General features: G+C 40.7%; 1 protein-coding gene across 3 annotated transcripts in view; it reads left to right on the plus strand.

Annotated features, from left to right (window-relative positions):
- The window catches only part of LOC144772298 (uncharacterized), a 92,071-nt gene extending 75,105 nt beyond the window's left edge, over nt 1-16,966 (plus strand). For 2 of the 3 annotated variants that reach the window (XM_078656525.1, XM_078656526.1), the window contains exon 5: nt 11,495-16,966. In XM_078656525.1, coding sequence (XP_078512651.1) covers nt 12,614-13,942 — 1,329 coding nt within the window. In that variant the 5' untranslated portion in view covers nt 11,495-12,613 and the 3' untranslated portion in view covers nt 13,943-16,966. The remainder of the gene's footprint in view (nt 1-11,494) is intronic. The other variant, XR_013599710.1, reaches the window with a different exon arrangement.
- The last annotated feature ends 2,233 nt before the right edge of the window (nt 16,967-19,199 follow it).

Raw genomic sequence — 19,199 nt, forward strand, 5'->3', positions numbered from 1 at the left:
GTCGCCTCTATCTGTCTCTGTGTCTCTGTCGGTCTCTGTGTCTCTATCTGTCTCTGTGTCTCTATCTCTATCTGTCTCTGTGTCTCTATCTCTATCTGTCTCTGTGTCTCTATCTCTATTTGTCTCTGTGTCTCTATCTCTATCTGTCTCTGTGTCTCTATCGGTCTCTGTGTCTCTATCTCTATCGGTCTCTGTGTCTCTATCTCTATCTGTCTCTGTGTCTCTATCTGTCGCCTCTATCTGTCTCTGTGTCTCTATTTCTATCTGTCTCTGTGTCTCTATCTCTATCTGTCTCTGTGTCTCTATCGGTCTCTGTGTCTCTATCTCTATCGGTCTCTGTGTCTCTATCTCTATCTGTCTCTGTGTCTCTATCTGTCGCCTCTATCTGTCTCTGTGTCTCTATCTCTATCTGTCTCTGTGTCTCTATCTGTCGCCTCTATCTGTCTCTGTGTCTCTATCTCTATCTGTCTCTGTGTCTCTATCTGTCTCTGTGTCTCTATCTCTATCTGTCTCTGTGTCTCTATCGGTCTCTGTGTCTCTATCTCTATCGGTCTCTGTGTCTCTATCTCTATCTGTCTCTGTGTCTCTATCTGTCTCTGTGTCTCTATCTGTCTCTGTGTCTCTATTTCTATCTGTCTCTGTGTCTCTATCTGTCTCTGTGTCTCTATCTCTATCTGTCTCTGTGTCTCTATTTCTATCTGTCTCTGTGTCTCTATCTCTATCTCTATCTGTCTCTGTGTCTCTATCGGTCTCTGTGTCTCTATCTCTATCGGTCTCTGTGTCTCTATCTCTATCTGTCTCTGTGTCTCTATCTCTATCTGTCTCTGTGTCTCTATCTCTATCTGTCTCTGTGTCTCTATCTCTATCTGTCTCTGTGTCTCTATCTCTATCTCTATCTGTCTCTGTGTCTCTATCTCTATCTCTATCTGTCTCTGTGTCTCTATCTCTATCTGTCTCTGTGTCTCTATCTCTATCTGTCTCTGTGTCTCTATCTCTATCTCTATCTGTCTCTGTGTCTCTATCTCTATCTCTATCTCTATCTGTCTCTGTGTCTCTATCTCTATCTGTCTCTGTGTCTCTATCGGTCTCTGTGTCTCTATCTCTATCTGTCTCTGTGTCTCTATCTCTATCTCTATCTGTCTCTGTGTCTCTATCTCTATCTCTATCTGTCTCTGTGTCTCTATCGGTCTCTGTGTCTCTATCTCTATCGGTCTCTGTGTCTCTATCTCTATCTGTCTCTGTGTCTCTATCTCTATCTGTCTCTGTGTCTCTATCTCTATCTGTCTCTGTGTCTCTATTTCTATCGGTCTCTGTGTCTCTATCTCTGTCTGTCTCTGTGTCTCTATCTCTATCTGTCTCTGTGTCTCTATCTCTGTCTCTGTGTCTCTATCTCTATCTGTCTCTGTGTCTCTATCTGTCTCTGTGTCTCTATTTCTATCTGTCTCTGTGTCTCTATCTCTATCGGTCTCTGTGTCTCTATCTCTATCGGTCTCTGTGTCTCTATCTCTATCTGTCTCTGTGTCTCTATCTCTATCTGTCTCTGTGTCTCTATCTCTATCGGTCTCTGTGTCTCTATCTCTATCTGTCTCTGTGTCTCTATCTCTATCGGTCTCTGTGTCTCTATCTCTATCTGTCTCTATCTCTATCTCTATCTCTATCTGTCTCTGTGTCTCTATCGGTCTCTGTGTCTCTATCTCTATCTGTCTCTTTGTCTCTATCTCTATCTGTCTCTTTGTCTCTATCTCTATCTGTCTCTGTGTCTCTATCTCTATCTGTCTCTATCTCTATCTCTATCTGTCTCTGTATCTCTATCTCTATCTGTCTCTGTGTCTCTATCTCTATCGGTCTCTGTGTCTCTATCTGTCTCTGTGTCTCTATCTCTATCTGTCTCTGTGTCTCTATCTCTATCTGTCTCTGTGTCTCTATCTCTATCTCTATTGGTCTCTGTGTCTCTATCTCTATCTGTCTCTGTGTCTCTATCTGTCTCTGTGTCTCTATCTGTCTCTGTGTCTCCATCTCTATCTGTCTCTGTGTCTCTATCTCTATCTCTATTGGTCTCTGTGTCTCTATCTCTATCTGTCTCTGTGTCTCTATCTGTCTCTGTGTCTCTATTTCTATCTGTCTCTGTGTCTCTATCTCTATCTGTCTCTGTGTCTCTATCTCTATCTGTCTCTGTGTCTCTATCTCTATCTGTCTCTCTATCTCTATCGGTCTCTGTGTCTCTATCTGTCTCTGTGTCTCTATCTCTATCTCTATGGGTCTCTGTGTCTCTATCAGTCTCTGTGTCTCTATTTCTATCTGTCTCTATCTCTATCTCTATCTCTATCTGTCTCTGTGTCTCTCTCTGTCTCTGTGTCTCTATTTCTATCTGTCTCTGTGTCTCTATCTGTCTCTGTGTCTCTATCTCTATCTGTCTCTGTGTCTCTATCTATATCTGTCTCTGTGTCTCTATCTCTATCTGTCTCTATCTCTATCTCTATCTCTATCTGTCTCTGTATCTGTATCTCTATCTGTCTCTGTGTCTCTATCTCTATCTCTATTGGTCTCTGTGTCTCTATCAGTCTCTGTGTCTCTATCTGTCTCTGTGTCTCTATCTCTATCTGTCTCTATCTCTATCTCTATCTCTATCTGTCTCTGTGTCTCTATCTCTATCTGTCTCTATCTCTATCTCTATCTCTATCTGTCTCTGTGTCTCTATCTCTATCTCTATCTGTCTCTCTATCTCTATCTGTCTCTGTGTCTCTATCTCTATCTCTATTGGTCTCTGTGTCTCTATCGGTCTCTGTGTCTCTATCTGTCTCTGTGTCTCTATCTCTATCTCTATTGGTCTCTGTGTCTCTATCGGTCTCTGTGTCTCTATCAGTCTCTGTGTCTCTATTTCTATCTGTCTCTATCTCTATCTCTATCTGTCTCTGTGTCTCTATCTGTCGCCTCTATCGGTCTCTGTATCTCTATCAGTCTCTGTGTCTCTATCTCTATCGGTCTCTGTGTCTCTATCTCTATCGGTCTCTGTGTCTCTATCTCTATCGGTCTCTGTGTCTCTATCTCTATCGGTCTCTGTGTCTCTATCTCTATCTGTCTCTGTGTCTCTATTTCTATCTGTCTCTGTGTCTCTATCTCTATCTGTCTCTGTGTCTCTATCTGTCGCCTCTATCTGTGTCTCTATCTGTCCCCTCTATCGGTCTCTGTATCTCTATCAGTCTCTGTGTCTCTATCTCTATCGGTCTCTGTGTCTCTATCTCTATCTGTCTCTGTATCTCTATCTGTCTCTGTGTCTCTATCGGTCTCTGTGTCTCTATCTCTATCTGTCTCTGTGTCTCTATCTCTATCCGTCTCTGTGTCTCTATCTCTATCTGTCTCTGTGTCTCTATTTGTCTCTGTGTCTCTATCTGTCTCTGTGTCTCTATATCTATCTCTATCTCTATCTGTCTCTCTATCTCTATCTGTCTCTATCTCTATCTGTCTCTGTGTCTCTATCTCTATCTCTATCTGTCTCTGTGTCTCTATCGGTCTCTGTGTCTCTATCTCTATCTGTCTCTGTGTCTCTATCTCTATCTGTCTCTGTGTCTCTATCTCTATCCGTCTCTGTGTCTCTATCTCTATCTGTCTCTGTGTCTCTATTTGTCTCTGTGTCTCTATCTGTCTCTGTGTCTCTATATCTATCTCTATCTCTATCTGTCTCTCTATCTCTATCTGTCTCTATCTCTATCTCTATCGGTCTCTGTGTCTCTATCTCTATCTGTCTCTGTGTCTCTATCTCTATCTGTCTATGTGTCTCTATCTCTATCTCTATCTGTCTCTCTATCTCTATCTGTCTCTGTGTCTCTATCTCTATCTCTATCTGTCTCTCTATCTCTATCTGTCTCTGTCTCTATCTCTATCTCTATCTCTATCTGTCTCTCTATCTCTATCTGTCTCTCCATCTGTCTCTGTGTCTCTATCTCTATCTGTCTCTGTGTCTCTATCTCTATCTGTCTCTGTGACTCTATCTGTCTCTGTGTCTCTATCTGTCTCTGTGTCTCTATCTCTATCTGTCTCTGTGTCTCTATCTCTATCTGTCTCTCTATCTCTATCTGTCTCTGTGTCTCTATCTCTATCTCTATCTCTATCTGTCTCTCTATCTCTATCTGTCTCTGTGTCTCTATCTCTATCTCTATCTGTCTCTGTGTCTCTTTCTCTATCGGTCTCTGCGTCTCTATCTCTATCTGTCTCTGTATCTCTATCTCTATCTGTCTCTGTGTCTCTATTTCTATCTGTCTCTGTGTCTCTATCTCTATCTGTCTCTGTGTCTCTATCTCTATCTGTCTCTGTGTCTCTATCTCTATCTGTCTCTGTGTCTCTATTTCTATCGGTCTCTGTGTCTCTATCTCTATCTGTCTCTGTGTCTCTATCTCTATCTGTCTCTGTGTCTCTATCTGTCTCTGTGTCTCTATCTCTATCTCTATCTCTATCTGTCTCGCTATCTCTATCTGTCTCTGTGTCTCTATCTCTATCTCTATCTGTCTCTGTGTCTCTATCTCTATCTGTCTCTGTGTCTCTATCTCTATCTGTCTCTGTGTCTCTATCTCTATCTCTATCTGTCTCGCTATCTCTATCTGTCTCTCTGTCTCTATCTCTATCTCTATCTGTCTCTGTGTCTCTATCTCTATCTGTCTCTGTCTCTGTGTCTCTATCTCTATCTGTCTCTGTGTCTCTATCTCTATCTGTCTCTGTGTCTCTATCTCTATCTCTATCTGTCTCTGTGTCTCTATCTCTATCTGTCTCTGTGTCTCTATCGGTCTCTGTATCTCTATCTCTATCTGTCTCTGTGTCTCTATCTGTCTCTGTGTCTCTATCGGTCTCTGTGTCTCTATCTCTATCTGTCTCTTTGTCTCTATCTGTCTCTTTGTCTCTATCTCTATCTGTCTCTGTGTCTCTATCTCTATCTGTCTCTGTGTCTCTATCTCTATCGGTCTCTGTGTCTCTATCTCAATCTGTCTCTGTGTCTGTATCTCTATCTGTCTCTGTGTCTCTATATCTATCTGTCTCTTTGTCTCTATCTCTATCTGTCTCTGTGTCTCTATCTCTATCTGTCTCTGTGTCTCTATCTGTCTCTGTGTCTCTATCTCTATCTGGGTCTGTGTCTCTATCTCTATCTCTATCTCTATCTGTCTCTGTGTCTCTATCGGTCTCTGTATCTCTATCTGTCTCTGTGTCTCTATCTCTATCCGTCTCTGTGTCTCTATCTGTCTCTGTGTCTCTATCTCTATCTGTCTCTGTGTCTCTATCTCTATCTGTCTCTGTGTCTCTATCTCTATCTGTCTCTGTGTCTCTATCTCTATCCGTCTCTGTGTCTCTATCTCTATCTGTCTCTGTGTCTCTATTTGTCTCTGTGTCTCTATCTGTCTCTGTGTCTCTATATCTATCTCTATCTGTCTCTCTATCTCTATCTGTCTCTATCTCTATCTCCATCGGTCTCTGTGTCTCTATCTCTATCTGTCTCTGTGTCTCTATCTCTATCTGTCTATGTGTCTCTATCTCTATCTCTATCTGTCTCTCTATCTCTATCTGTCTCTGTGTCTCTATCTCTATCTCTATCTGTCTCTCTATCTCTATCTGTCTCTGTGTCTCTATCTCTATCTCTATCTCTATCTGTCTCTCTATCTCTATCTGTCTCTCTATCTGTCTCTGTGTCTCTATCTCTATCTGTCTCTGTGTCTCTATCTCTATCTGTCTCTGTGACTCTATCTGTCTCTGTGTCTCTATCTGTCTCTGTGTCTCTATCTCTATCTGTCTCTGTGTCTCTATCTCTATCTGTCTCTCTATCTCTATCTGTCTCTGTGTCTCTATCTCTATCTCTATCTCTATCTGTCTCTCTATCTCTATCTGTCTCTGTGTCTCTATCTCTATCTCTATCTGTCTCTGTGTCTCTTTCTCTATCGGTCTCTGTGTCTCTATCTCTATCTGTCTCTGTGTCTCTATTTCTATCTGTCTCTGTGTCTCTATCTCTATCTGTCTCTGTGTCTCTATCTCTATCTGTCTCTGTGTCTCTATTTCTATCGGTCTCTGTGTCTCTATCTCTATCTGTCTCTGTGTCTCTATCTCTATCTGTCTCTGTGTCTCTATCTGTCTCTGTGTCTCTATCTCTATCTCTATCTCTATCTGTCTCGCTATCTCTATCTGTCTCTGTGTCTCTATCTCTATCTCTATCTGTCTCTGTGTCTCTTTCTCTATCGGTCTCTGCGTCTCTATCTCTATCTGTCTCTGTATCTCTATCTCTATCTGTCTCTGTGTCTCTATCTCTATCTGTCTCTGTGTCTCTATCTCTATCTGTCTCTGTGTCTCTATCTCTATCTCTATCTGTCTCTGTGTCTCTATCTCTATCTGTCTCTGTGTCTCTATCGGTCTCTGTGTCTCTATCTCTATCTGTCTCTGTGTCTCTATCTGTCTCTGTGTCTCTATCGGTCTCTGTGTCTCTATCTCTATCTGTCTCTTTGTCTCTATCTGTCTCTTTGTCTCTATCTCTATCTGTCTCTGTGTCTCTATCTCTATCTGTCTCTGTGTCTCTATCTCTATCGGTCTCTGTGTCTCTATCTCAATCTGTCTCTGTGTCTCTATCTCTATCTGTCTCTGTGTCTGTATCTCTATCTGTCTCTGTGTCTCTATCTCTATCCGTCTCTGTGTCTCTATCTGTCTCTGTGTCTCTATCTCTATCTGTCTCTGTGTCTCTATCTCTATCTGGGTCTGTGTCTCTATCTCTATCTGTCTCTGTGTCTCTATCTCTATCTGTCTCTGTGTCTCTATCGGTCTCTGTATCTCTATCTCTATCTGTCTCTGTGTCTCTATCTCTATCCGTCTCTGTGTCTCTATCTGTCTCTGTGTCTCTATCTCTATCTGTCTCTGTGTCTCTATCTCTATCTGGGTCTGTGTCTCTATCTCTATCTGTCTCTGTGTCTCTATCTCTATCTGTCTCTGTGTCTCTATCGGTCTCTGTATCTCTATCTCTATCTGTCTCTGTGTCTCTATCTCTATCCGTCTCTGTGTCTCTATCTGTCTCTGTGTCTCTATCTCTATCTGTCTCTGTGTCTCTATCTCTATCTGTCTCTGTGTCTCTATCTCTATCTGTCTCTGTGTCTCTATCTCTATCTGTATCTGTGTCTCTATCTCTATCTGTCTCTTTGTCTCTATTTCTATCCGTCTCTGTGTCTCTATCTGCCTCTGTGTCTCTATCTCTATCTGTCTCTGTGTCTCTATCTCTATCTGTCTATGTGTCTCTATCTCTATCTCTATTGGTCTCTGTGTCTCTATTTCTATTGGTCTCTGTGTCTCTATCTCTATCGGTCTCTGTGTCTCTATCTCTATCTGTCTCTGTGTCTCTATCTCTATCGGTCTCTGTGTCTCTATCTGTCTCTGTGTCTCTATCTCTATCTGTCTCTGTGTCTCTATCGGTCTCTGTGTCTCTATCTCTATCTGTCTCTGTGTCTCTATCTGTCTCTGTGTCTCTATTTCTATCTGTCTCTGTGTCTCTATCTCTATCGGTCTCTGTGTCTCTGTCTCTATCTGTCTCTATGTCTCTATCTCTATCTGTCTCTGTGTCTCTATCTCTATCTGTCTCTGTGTCTGTATTTCTATCTGTCTCTGTGTCTCTATCTCTATCGGTCTCTGTGTGTCTGTCTCTATCTGTCTCTGTGTCTCTATCTCTATCTGTCTCTGTGTCTGTATCTGTCTCTGTCCAAACAGGAAGCTTCCCAAAACGCCCTCTTAAAAGTGAGCTGGGAAAGCGCTTACATCTGACTTTTAAAGGGCCTTTTGGGAAGCTTTCTGAAGGTGCCCTAACGTCACAGAGACCAGCAGTAAACACAGAAGATGGCCGCATGAGCATACATAGTGAATAACTAATTAATAGGTATTCACTACTTATGCTCCTGCAGTCTTCTTCTGTGTTTACTGCCGGCAGTGGAAACTGCAAGGCAAGGTCCGCGGACCGCCAGTGAAGGCGTCGCGGGCCGTACTATGAGTACCAGTGGTATAGAGCAACCTCCCCATTTCAAGAAGCTGGAACCAAAGCCCATCTTGCTCATAATGCCGAATAAGAAGGGCCATTTCACTGAATCAAACCCTTATTGGTGTCCAGTGAGGCTACTGCCAACGGAGCCCTAATTCCTTCTGTTGTGGCAATGTTCAATGTGATCGATCTATGTGGCATAAACTCATTCTGGTCTGGGTGTTTCAAATCCAAGATTACCCCTCTCAATCGGTTTGTCAGTAATTTAGTGTCCACATTAAGCAGAGATATCAGCCTGTAGGAGTCCCACCAGTCTGCAGGCTTCCCAACCTTGGGTATAAGGACAATGGTTGCTGTGCACATACGGTCAAGGAGTGCCCCTCTCTGTTGATACAGGAGCTGTCAATTACATGATTTTCAGAGCAGCTTGTCCGATTAAATGGGCCTCATCTTGCTTGGTGTACAGTGATTACCAAGCTACCTGAAATTACCTATTACACAACATTTATATTGTGTTAGTATGTTTTGTGGAAACATGAATAATACCACTTTCTATTGCAAAATATTTGAGTTGAGCATTGTTGCAAAGCATTTAATTTGTGCTAGTTTTATTAAAACAAAATAGAAATCTATTAATGCTTTTTTGCTCAAACATAATTAATTTAGGAAGTAGATTTGAAATGTGAAATTCTTTATTGGCCAGGTAGATTTCACCAGCATTCTGCCCTTTGGGTGGATTTTTTGTGTAACTAACTCCACACTCCAGCAGTTTGATGCAGTGTTTGGACACATCTTGATAATGACTGCCGTATGACCAGCATCAGGGTATTCTGGGCATATCAGAACAAAGGCTAGCACATGATGGGTATGATACGTTTTTTAAAGTGTTTGTATCGTGTGACATAAAACAATTAAAATGTCTTTTAATCCAGAGTATAATGAATGTGCCATTGCATTGTTTCCCAGTCGAGCGATCTTGCATTCTAACCTTAAAACAGCGTCTGCCACTCGATGCTCATTGAAATACTGCTATTTTTCCTTTTCCTTTTTATGTTTCTGGCCCAAAGTTATTGTGACCCTAAAGCACTGTCTCTTACCATCTGAGCTATTGCAATTTATCACCCACATTTTTTATTTTATTTTTTTAATAGTTATATATAGCACGAACTAGACCCGACACATCGGGTATCAGAGCGCTTTACATGAGCACCACTTTCGTTACAGATGGACACATACATTTCTTTGTTAGGTACGGGGAGATTAAGTGATGTGCCAGAATCACAGGATGTTGAGCGTCGTTGCCGAGACTCGAACCCGGTTCACCGGCTTCGAGGTAAACGATCTAGTCGTAAGGCTACATCCTCCCAACATGTCTTGGAGGGTTGCATCTTGAACCTCACATGAGGCCATACATTTTAGGATATGTGTTGTTTGTGGTTGCAGTTGGTTGTGTCTCTGCTGCTGGGTCTGCAGGGTACCATTCCATTGTAGTATTCTGTCCTTTGGCCTTGTATGGTGCTCAGTGTCTGTGGTGTCATTGTTGTTAGTTGTTTCGTAGATTCATTCCTTCTCTCACTATCTGCTGCTGTTTTTGTGAGTAGTTGTAGGTTGGGTTGAGAGAAGTCTGTAGTTAGCAATACATTTTCTTGTTGATAGGTTTAGTAGCACTGAATGCCCCATCTAGAAGGTGCTCGGTTCTCTTAAAGTACTAGACATTTCTGTAAGTATTTTGAGTATTGTTAGATGATTTCTGAGCTCCCGTTTTCTGGTGCATTGACAGATTTTGTTTGTATTGTGTTTTAATAATCTTTAAATACAAGCATCAAATATGGTATCAAATGGGTGATCTACCAAACCAACAAGTCCTCAATTACAGCCTAAAAAAAGTGTAATAGTTTTAAATCAGTTACACTAACTGTTTAAAAGGGTACTCTAAAGAAAGACTGTCGGGTATAAAACTAGGCTGCGTTGTGTTTCAGGAAGGCAACATTTCTTAGACATACATCCCCTAAGACAGTATTTTGTATCATCGTCCCAGGTGCTCATTAAGTTTAGGGTCATTTCCTGTGCGCTGCATGTGAATTTCTTCAGCAACACTCCAGTGACCAGCAGCTTTGAGCCACTTGCTCAGCCTGTTCATTCTAACCAGTGCTTGGCTATTCGTCTCCTACCTGATAGCAGGGTAAATACAGAAATTGTTGTCTCTTTAAACACCTTTCAATGAGTTTACTGTAATCTCACAGTAGAGTGCTAGCACTGAGCTGGACTACTATATGTGGATAAAAATCTGCTCTGCAATTTCCATACCTGGTACAAACCTATCTCATGTAGCTACTTGGGAGCCGGATATACTCTGTGTCATTTTAAATCTGGCAATTCCAGAATTTGTTTTAACTTGTGCATCAGTCTTGTTCAAGTCAGCTTCAGTTAGTCTTACACATCTTACTTGGAACTGATTAGCAGATTTGGTTGCTTCCTGATTGATCTGTGCATCATATGTATCGCATGGAAATCTAATGGCACCCCATATGGTTGACATCAGTTTGTTTGAGATTGTAGACAGTGTTAAAAGAACTTAATTACGTATGGTAAGGTTGCAAACACTAAGAACTGCCCTCCCTCTAAACTGTTTGTGTTGAACCTAATAAACCCGCCATTATTGAACACATGACCAATCTCTGTGCGTGCAGCAGGAAGCAGTAATACACTGAAATGTGGCAGCCCCTCTAATCGCGCTTTGGGATCATATAGACATTACTTGGCCGCTGTCTTTGTCAGTGAACGTACGGACATTATACACTTTGACATGCCACCCAATTCTAATTTTCCCTCTAGGATTAGTTTTTTGTTCTGAAAATGATTCTGTTGTGTTTTTATTTTCATTGTAACATTATTATTTCCTAAGCTACGAACATGAAAAACTGAAATGTATTAATTAATTGTCTTGATGTGGCATAGGACTTAAGCCACAACTCACTGACCAAGGGCGAGGTCAACACCATTATGTGCATATGTTACTATTCAAATGAATGTGGACTCTGGTACATATTTTTCTAAAATGTTTTTAGAGTGTTACATAGCGCATACTAGACCCGAAGATATCAGGTATCCGAGCGCTTTACATGAGCACCATACAGATGGTCATTTTCATTTTTGTTAGGCACGGGGAGATTAAGTGATTTGCCCAGAATCGCAGGATGTTGAGCGTTGTTGCCGAGACTCGAACCCGGTTCCCCAGCTTCGAGGTTGACCGCTCTAGCCGTAAGGCTACATCCGCTCCCCAAATTGGGCTGTTCTTATTTTCTTGCAGCATGAACAATGAATGCCGATTTCCGTAAGAATGATTAATGTGGATAGTGGCACAGTGAGCTAAAAAGATGTACTGCATTGCAACCTAGAGTAATTACCGGTGGCTAAAATGTATTCAAGTGTTAGATTTTTGGTTTTACATTTCTTCAGACACTTTGCTGCTTATAGTTTATGACATTACAGGTATTTTTGTATCCACAGAGAGGAGATTCCTGAACCTGTAATAAGATGAAGGGTGTTGAAGAAAACATGACAATACTGGAAAGCTATCTGATACTCGAGAAGAACCAGAAATGTTGCCAAACAGTAATTCAAAATAGAACAACTCAGTAGGAGACAGAGAATCTCGTACATGAACAGACGTATCCTGCAGGAACATCAAGTGCAATCCGGGGGCTTCAAGAGGCTGAGGGCATCTATCCTGCTGGTCCCAAAACATCCAAATAAAGTAAAATCACAAAAATGACACTGCCAGAACACATCCAAAATATAAACATGCTAGATACCTCCCTTTATCTTAGATAATGATCAGGTAGTTATAAAAAGTGCTCCCTCTCTAATATGACATTATCAATACTATGGTGTTAGTCCATCATAAACGCTGTTTTGGTTGGACCTTACAATCCCTAGAAAGAGGTATACAAAACATAGGTATACAAAACGTGAATCAGACATCTGAAAGTTAAAAGGAAGAAGTGTTTGGCTACTTGCAATGCAGAACATTATTCTAGAGCATAACGACTTGGTATTGAGTTTTGTTCTTTGTGTGCATGTCATAAATATTGTCCAAGAAACAGACTATTTAGATAAGCAGTGAGGTTTATTCTTTGCACACATCTTAGAAAGTTCTTAATGCAGGTTGAAAACACAGCTCCTGATAGAAATATCATACATATGTCACCAGTCCTGCAAGAACATATCTGCTGCAAATACCTAGTGAAGAATAAAATATAGTTAGTGATTCAGGAACCACAATGATAAGTCAGCAAACACATTAACATGATTTATGCCAAAATATAACCGCGCTTAGACTCTAAACCCCAAAGAAAAAAACATACACACAACGTAAGACGAGCTTTGGCTTCTCCTCATTACTGAAGTAGCATCACCAACCATGCACAGGGGAAAGTGCATGAGCATATATTGAATGTGGCACTAGGGTTCCTCAGCCATCACAACTAAGAGTTTATTAACTAACAAAAACAAAAGAAATAACATAAAGGTACTGTGTTTGTGAGAAGAGTTTTAATAACTTCTAATCCCTACACTCACACCACTAACAGCCAAACTAAAAGCTTATTTAGGTTTAATGAATGTGAAATGACTTTTAATGAGTCATCGGCTCTGTGGGGCAAATATCAAACACATACAGTAGAACACACAAACACAGGCAGTGAAAATGGAAAGAGCTTTACTCTCTCAGCAAACCTACAGATCCATCAACAAATGCACACAGAAAAACCTTACACCTGCGGTGAATGTGGAAAGAGCTTTACTTTCTCAGGAAAACTAAAGATCCATCAGCAATCACACACTGGGGAAAAAGCATATCCTTGCAGGGAATGTAGCAAACACTTTACTGATTTATTAAAACTAAATGTCCATCAGGGAAAACAAATAGGGGTAAAACCATACACATGCAGTGAATGTGAAAAGAGTTTTACTAAAGCATTGGATCAAACCATTCATCTGCGACAGCATACAGGAGAAAAGCCATACACATGCCAAGAATGTGGAAAGAGTTTTAGTAAATCTGCAAATTTAAAGAGCCACCACCTAACACATACAGGAGAAAAGCCATACACATGCCAAGAATGTGGAAAGAGTTTTAGTAAATCTGCAAATGTAAAGAGCCACCACCTAACACATATAGGAGAAAAACCTTATACTTGCAACGAATGTGGAAAGAGCTTTAGTAGATCTATATATCTAAAGAGACACCATCTGACACACACAGGGGAAAAGCCATACACATGTCAAGAATGTGGAAAGAGCTTTAGTACAGCCTCAAATCTAAAGAGCCACCACCTAACACATACAGGAGAAAAGCCATACACATGCCAAGAATGTGGAAAGAGTTTTAGTAAATCTGCAAATATAAAGAGCCACCACCTAACACATATAGGAGAAAAAACTTATACTTGCAACAAATGTGGAAAGAGCTTTAGTAGATCTATATATCTAAAGAGACACCATCTGACACACACAGGGGAAAAGCCATACACATGTCAAGAATGTGGAAAGAGCTTTAGTACAGCCTCAAGTCTAAAGAGCCACCACCTAACACATACAGGAGAAAAACCATTCACTTGCAGTGAATGTGGAAAGAGCTTTGCTTATTTATCAAATTTAAAGCAACACCAGCGTATGCACACAGGGGAAAAACCTTATACTTGCAGTGAATGTGGAAAGAGCTGTAGTACATCCTCAAATCTAAAGAGCCACTACCTAACACATACAGGAGAAAAACCATGCACTTGCAGCGAATGTGGAAAGAGCTTTCCTTATTTATCAAATTTAAAGAAACACCAGCGTATGCACACAGGGGAAAAACCTTATACTTGCAGTGAATGTGGAAAGAGCTTTACTCAAGCAGTGCACCTAACCATCCATGTGCGAAAGCATACAGGAGAAAAGCCATACACATAGAGTGAATGTGGAAAGAGCTTTAGTAGCTCTACACTTCTAAAGAGCCACCAGCGAACACACACAGGGGAAAAACCATACACATGCAGTGAATGTGGAATAAGCTTTGCTCATTTATCAACTTTAAAGATCCACCAGCGCATGCATACAGGAAAAACCATTCACATAGAGTGATTGTGTACAGTTTTTTACTCTTCATCAATCCTAACCATCCATCTGCAAATGCATGTAGCAGAAAAACCATACACTTGCAGTGAATGTGGAAAAAGCTTTAGTAAATCCACGCATCCAAAGAACCACCATCTAACACACAGGGGGGAAACTTTAATCAGAGCATCAGGTCTAACCATCCTTCTGCAATGGCATTCAGAAGAAAAAACATGCAAATGCAATGAATGTTGAAAGACGTTTGGTAAATCCTTTCAACTAAAGGGTCAGCAGCTAACACACAATTGAGAAACACACACACATGCAGTGTATGTGGAAAGAGATTTGCTCAAGAATCAGTCCTAACCATCCATCTGTGAAGGCATACAGAAGACAAATCATACAAATGCAGTGAAGGTGGAATGGACTTTGCTAGCTCAACATACCTAAAATGCAACCAGCAATCACACATAGGAAAAACAACATAAAATATCAAGGCTGTTTCAGTCATTCATAAACCGTAAGACACCTCCTGCAGATGTAAATAGGGGAATTGCTTTTATGATTTATTATGCATAGTGGTTAATTAGTGAACACAGAAAGAGGAAGTAACATCTGGAGGGATGTGAAACCGGCTTCATTGCTTTTTTGCAACCATGTGTGCTTGGGTAAATACACACAGGAAAACTCATACATAAGCATCAAATACAATGTGTTTTTCCCCCTGAGTTTTATATAGCGTGAACTTGACCTGAAGTCATCAAAGCGCTATACATGAGCACCAGTTGAGTTACATGAAGACACATCCATTTTTGTTAGGCTCGAGGTGATTAAGTGATTTGCCCAGAATCACAGGATGTTGAGCGTCGTTGCCGACTCAAACCCAGTTCCCCAGATTTGAGTCGACCACCCTAGCCGTTAGGCCACATCCTCTCCCCAAAGAGGGAGGCTGTTATGAAATATAAGTCATTTCAGCAACACATCCAAGAAAATAATTTTGGCTACAGTAAACAAGGGAGGGCTTCTTTCACTCTGCAGAGTTACAAGGTTTATGAAGAAACCATGTCTAGACATTGTGAATGTCAGGTAAGATTCAATTATTGTGCTTTCTAGCTTTGGAAAAACACAATAATATGTCGTAACTACCCTCCTCCTGTGGAAGTTGCCTTGTGCATGCTGTAAGAAGAGATGGTTCTTTAATCTGATTACTCGGTATGTTGGGAACCTTAAACTTTCTTACCATGGGGCACATTTTTCTATTCTATTCATGTACACGGGGATGGTGGAGGCCTTAATGAATTATGTAAACATTAAGGTCCAGGTATATTTCAATGTACATTTTCATCATGGGGTACTGATGATGTTATAAAAAACAACGCCAAAGGCGATGTGGTTTGTATATATGAGCAGATCCCTTAGATTGGAATGAAGGGTCATGTAATAAATGTTATTCAGTTTGTATTTTTTATATTATATGTTTTATATTTATATTACATGATTATTTTATGGCAGTTGGGTTGAATAGTTTTATTGTTTTTCAAATGCAATTGTTTATTAAAAACTGCAAGTGAAGTCAGTATAAAGGTGAATTTTTATCATTGGAATATTGAATCAACAAAACGCAATAGTAAAGCTCTGCAGACTGGTTTGAGGCTATTCACTTGCTAATGAAATCCATGTTTCATAGAGACCCATGAAATGCCTCCAGAACCCCATTCATATTACTGGATGAACCACTATGTGATTTTCCTCTATTAAAGTATGATCTTATGTCATTGTTCAGATCTGGTAAATGTAGGTGCTTATAAATGGTATAGTATATTGTGGTGTATTTTTTTCTTTTTTGGGTGGCATTATGATGTGTAGAGTGGTCAGATGACACCATTTTACAGAAACCTTTTAAGTCTTGAATTTTCTTTTAACTTTCAAATCTTTTATACACCCCTTGATGGAAAAAATTACTACACTGGGGATTAAGCTCACGGGGTTGGAGAACTCCATTGAATCCCTCCTGAAACCCTCAGCCCACGCCGTAGCAACTCAATGCCCGCCGAAAATCGCCCTTTCAAACTTACCTCATCTGATAACTCCCTACGAAGCGGTGCCTATTCAATTGCCAACCCCCACCCCCCTGTTGCCTAACAATCCTAAAGCCCCCCTGAAATTGACAACACCACGTCATATCCCACCTAAACATGTGCGTAATACCCATATACACTTACCTCCAGAAGCAGCGCCTTTTGTAATTGTTCTCTCGGGAGTCCCCGAATTAACAAAAGGCAAAGCCGAGAGACAACACGAACTTATGAACAAGGTCAAGTTCTGGCTTTCTAAAAACAGACCTCTGGCTTACCATCTTGATGGCCGAATAATAAGTGTTCGGAGGGTGGGATGGCTTGGACCCCTTAAAAAAGACATCCTGGGGGATTTGATCCTAATACGATTTAGGAGCAGACACATTGTGCCTTACATGCAGACATGGCTACCTCAAAATGGGGATGGACTTATTTCTACCTGGAATCTACATGACTTTTACCCTAACACTTCCTACCTGCTTTACCCTAGTCCCTGGGGCATTGATAACAACCCAATGGGCAGAGGAACCCATTTAAGGAATGTCAGTAGCTTTTCAGTGGCTTTTAATTGTCCCAAACCGACGTACAATAATTTGTATCGTAACTACTAAATCTTTCAGAACACTGTGACCTACCACGTTGCCTAAAGGTTGTGTAAAGTTTGTTTAATCCTTAACTGTGCAATCTAAAGCCGTTATGAGATTTATTTTAAAATCTCGTTTTTTTAAATGTATTGTAATATTTGTCTGTATGCTTTTATGATTTTAAAACCTAAAATCGAATAAAGCTTTCAAATTCAAATTCATTCAGTCATGATAATGAGGTTTGTCAGTTTCTATTGAAAAAGAACCATAATTACAATACCTGCAATGTACTAATGTATATTCAATGAAATCCTGTCACGCAGCATCCACATGACATTGATTCATCTGGATATCTTTATGGTGTCCTACTATTTATATTTAATAGAAAAGAAAAAAAAATCAGAATGCAGTTTTTCTTTTTTTAAATGTTTGATTTCACTTGCTGTTGGTAATCTTGTCATATCTATAAATAACAATCCAGTTTCAAACATGTTTCTCTACTTTGTGTACAGATTACACTTTAGCATAGATATTGTCATTCTGCTTTGTTGGGAATATTGCTTAAAGGATTACATGTTAATACATTTCTCCCTTATTAAACAGCAATTTTTACTTTCATAGCACTCGCTCTATACTGCACACTTGGTCACAGGAATGGTCTTGGGGACATACATGCATTTCTTCTATTTCTGATAAATATCAGGAGAAGCAGTGTGTGCATCCCAGGTTCAAAAGATTAGACTGTAGCATACCCACATGAAGCTTATTTTTAGAAAAGCGGAACATACTACGGAAAGCTGTTGATAAATTATAACACTTCCTAAGCATTCTCCTTTCTTTGTAAAACATTAAAGTATATATGAAGCATGCATCTTTCACACCATGAACTTCCATGCTAACTCGGTAGAGTCTACTCTCAGTTGACATTGATTTGTAGGCCCTAAATGATGATCCGGTATGGAGATCTTGCTAACTGCCCCAATGAAGAGCTTTACTCTCTCTGGAAGGTGGCTCTGTGGAAGGCCCAAAATAATGTACAAATACTTTCTTTTTGTTTCATTGAATTTGTTTGACTATAAAACTATGTTATATGGCTAATATTTCATGGTGAGGAGGCTTTTTATTTACTGAATTATGGCTTTTGACTAATGCTAAACGTTAAATAGTCCTAGTCTTGTAAATAATAAAACGGAATGTATGTTGATGCACAGACTGTGACTTGTGTATGTTGGAAGGGGGTGTGAAATTCGAGTTGGGAAATCTTCAGTTAGTCATCCATTAGCAAAGTTCATAAGCAGCAATTTACACTCAGCAGCTTTGCATTGTGTGATTTGTCATGCTGTGTTCTTGTGGATTAGTTATTTGCAAAACCATTTAGCCATAGCCAAAGCACAAGGGGTTGCAGGGAGCTGCTGCCCACTCTGCACTAAGCTTCTAAGGCTAGTGTCTTAAATCCACCTCGATCCTACAGCTGATACGCTGAAAAATGCCAAACAATGGCATACCTAAATAGCGTGAGGCCAGGGAGGGTACTTGACGTGACCGTGGAGCTGAGCAGAATATGTGATGCTTGTAGCCAGTCCTGCTGCGGTCGCTCTTTCCACCTGTGAGGTCTAAAGGTGTGAAGAGGACCTTTCACTAACTCCATTCGGCAGCAGTACACCTCCATGTGGGTTTCAGCAGAGGAGGGGCCATTATCGAGTGGCCCGGCAGCAGAGAACTGCGCTGGTGACAGCCTAATTGGCACTGTAAAAGCTCATGGATGGATTGCACTGGCCTCCTGGGAAGTGGCACGGCCACCACCATCAGCTGGCCTACATTGATGTGCCCAGTTGATGATGAGAGGCAAAACACACAAGCCTATTGTGTCTAAGTAAGATGTGGCGTAACAATTCCAGCATGCTCATTGAAAGCCCCAAATCATGGCGCATATCACAAAACCAGATTGTGAACTCAGCAGATTTGCATCTGTCCTCCCCCTGCACGTGCTAATGAGTATATTTACCTGCTTTACCTGACAGCGTAATAGCGCATTGTTGGGCCTGTGTCCACGGCGCTGGGGCTCGAATAGAAGGACCAGCTGTGGGCTGCAGGGATTATATCAGGCCTAGGAGAAAGCCAAATCGAACTGCTGAACTTGATGTTGCCAGACTCTTGGGTGTTCGGTTTAGCGCCAATATCAACTAGGAGACTCAAAGCCGGGTTATGGGTGGGTTGATTAAGTCCAACCCATTTATAAAGCCTTGATTAAGAACTAGTTGTAATTTAACATATCCGATAATTATCAGATGTGTTGAATACCTCAAGCTTCATTAAATTTCAGCAGGTCAAACCTACTGAAATTTAACAGTGGAAATATCCATGTTATTTACCGCACTATGTGGATTTTGGTGTTTTATGTTATGTTAAGATCATTTATTACGCGCACAGATGCTCCAGCAAAGGAGCGTCCTG

This window comes from Lissotriton helveticus, chromosome 8 (assembly GCF_964261635.1).
Source record: "Lissotriton helveticus chromosome 8, aLisHel1.1, whole genome shotgun sequence".
In the NCBI taxonomy this organism is placed as follows: Eukaryota; Metazoa; Chordata; class Amphibia; order Caudata; family Salamandridae; genus Lissotriton; species Lissotriton helveticus.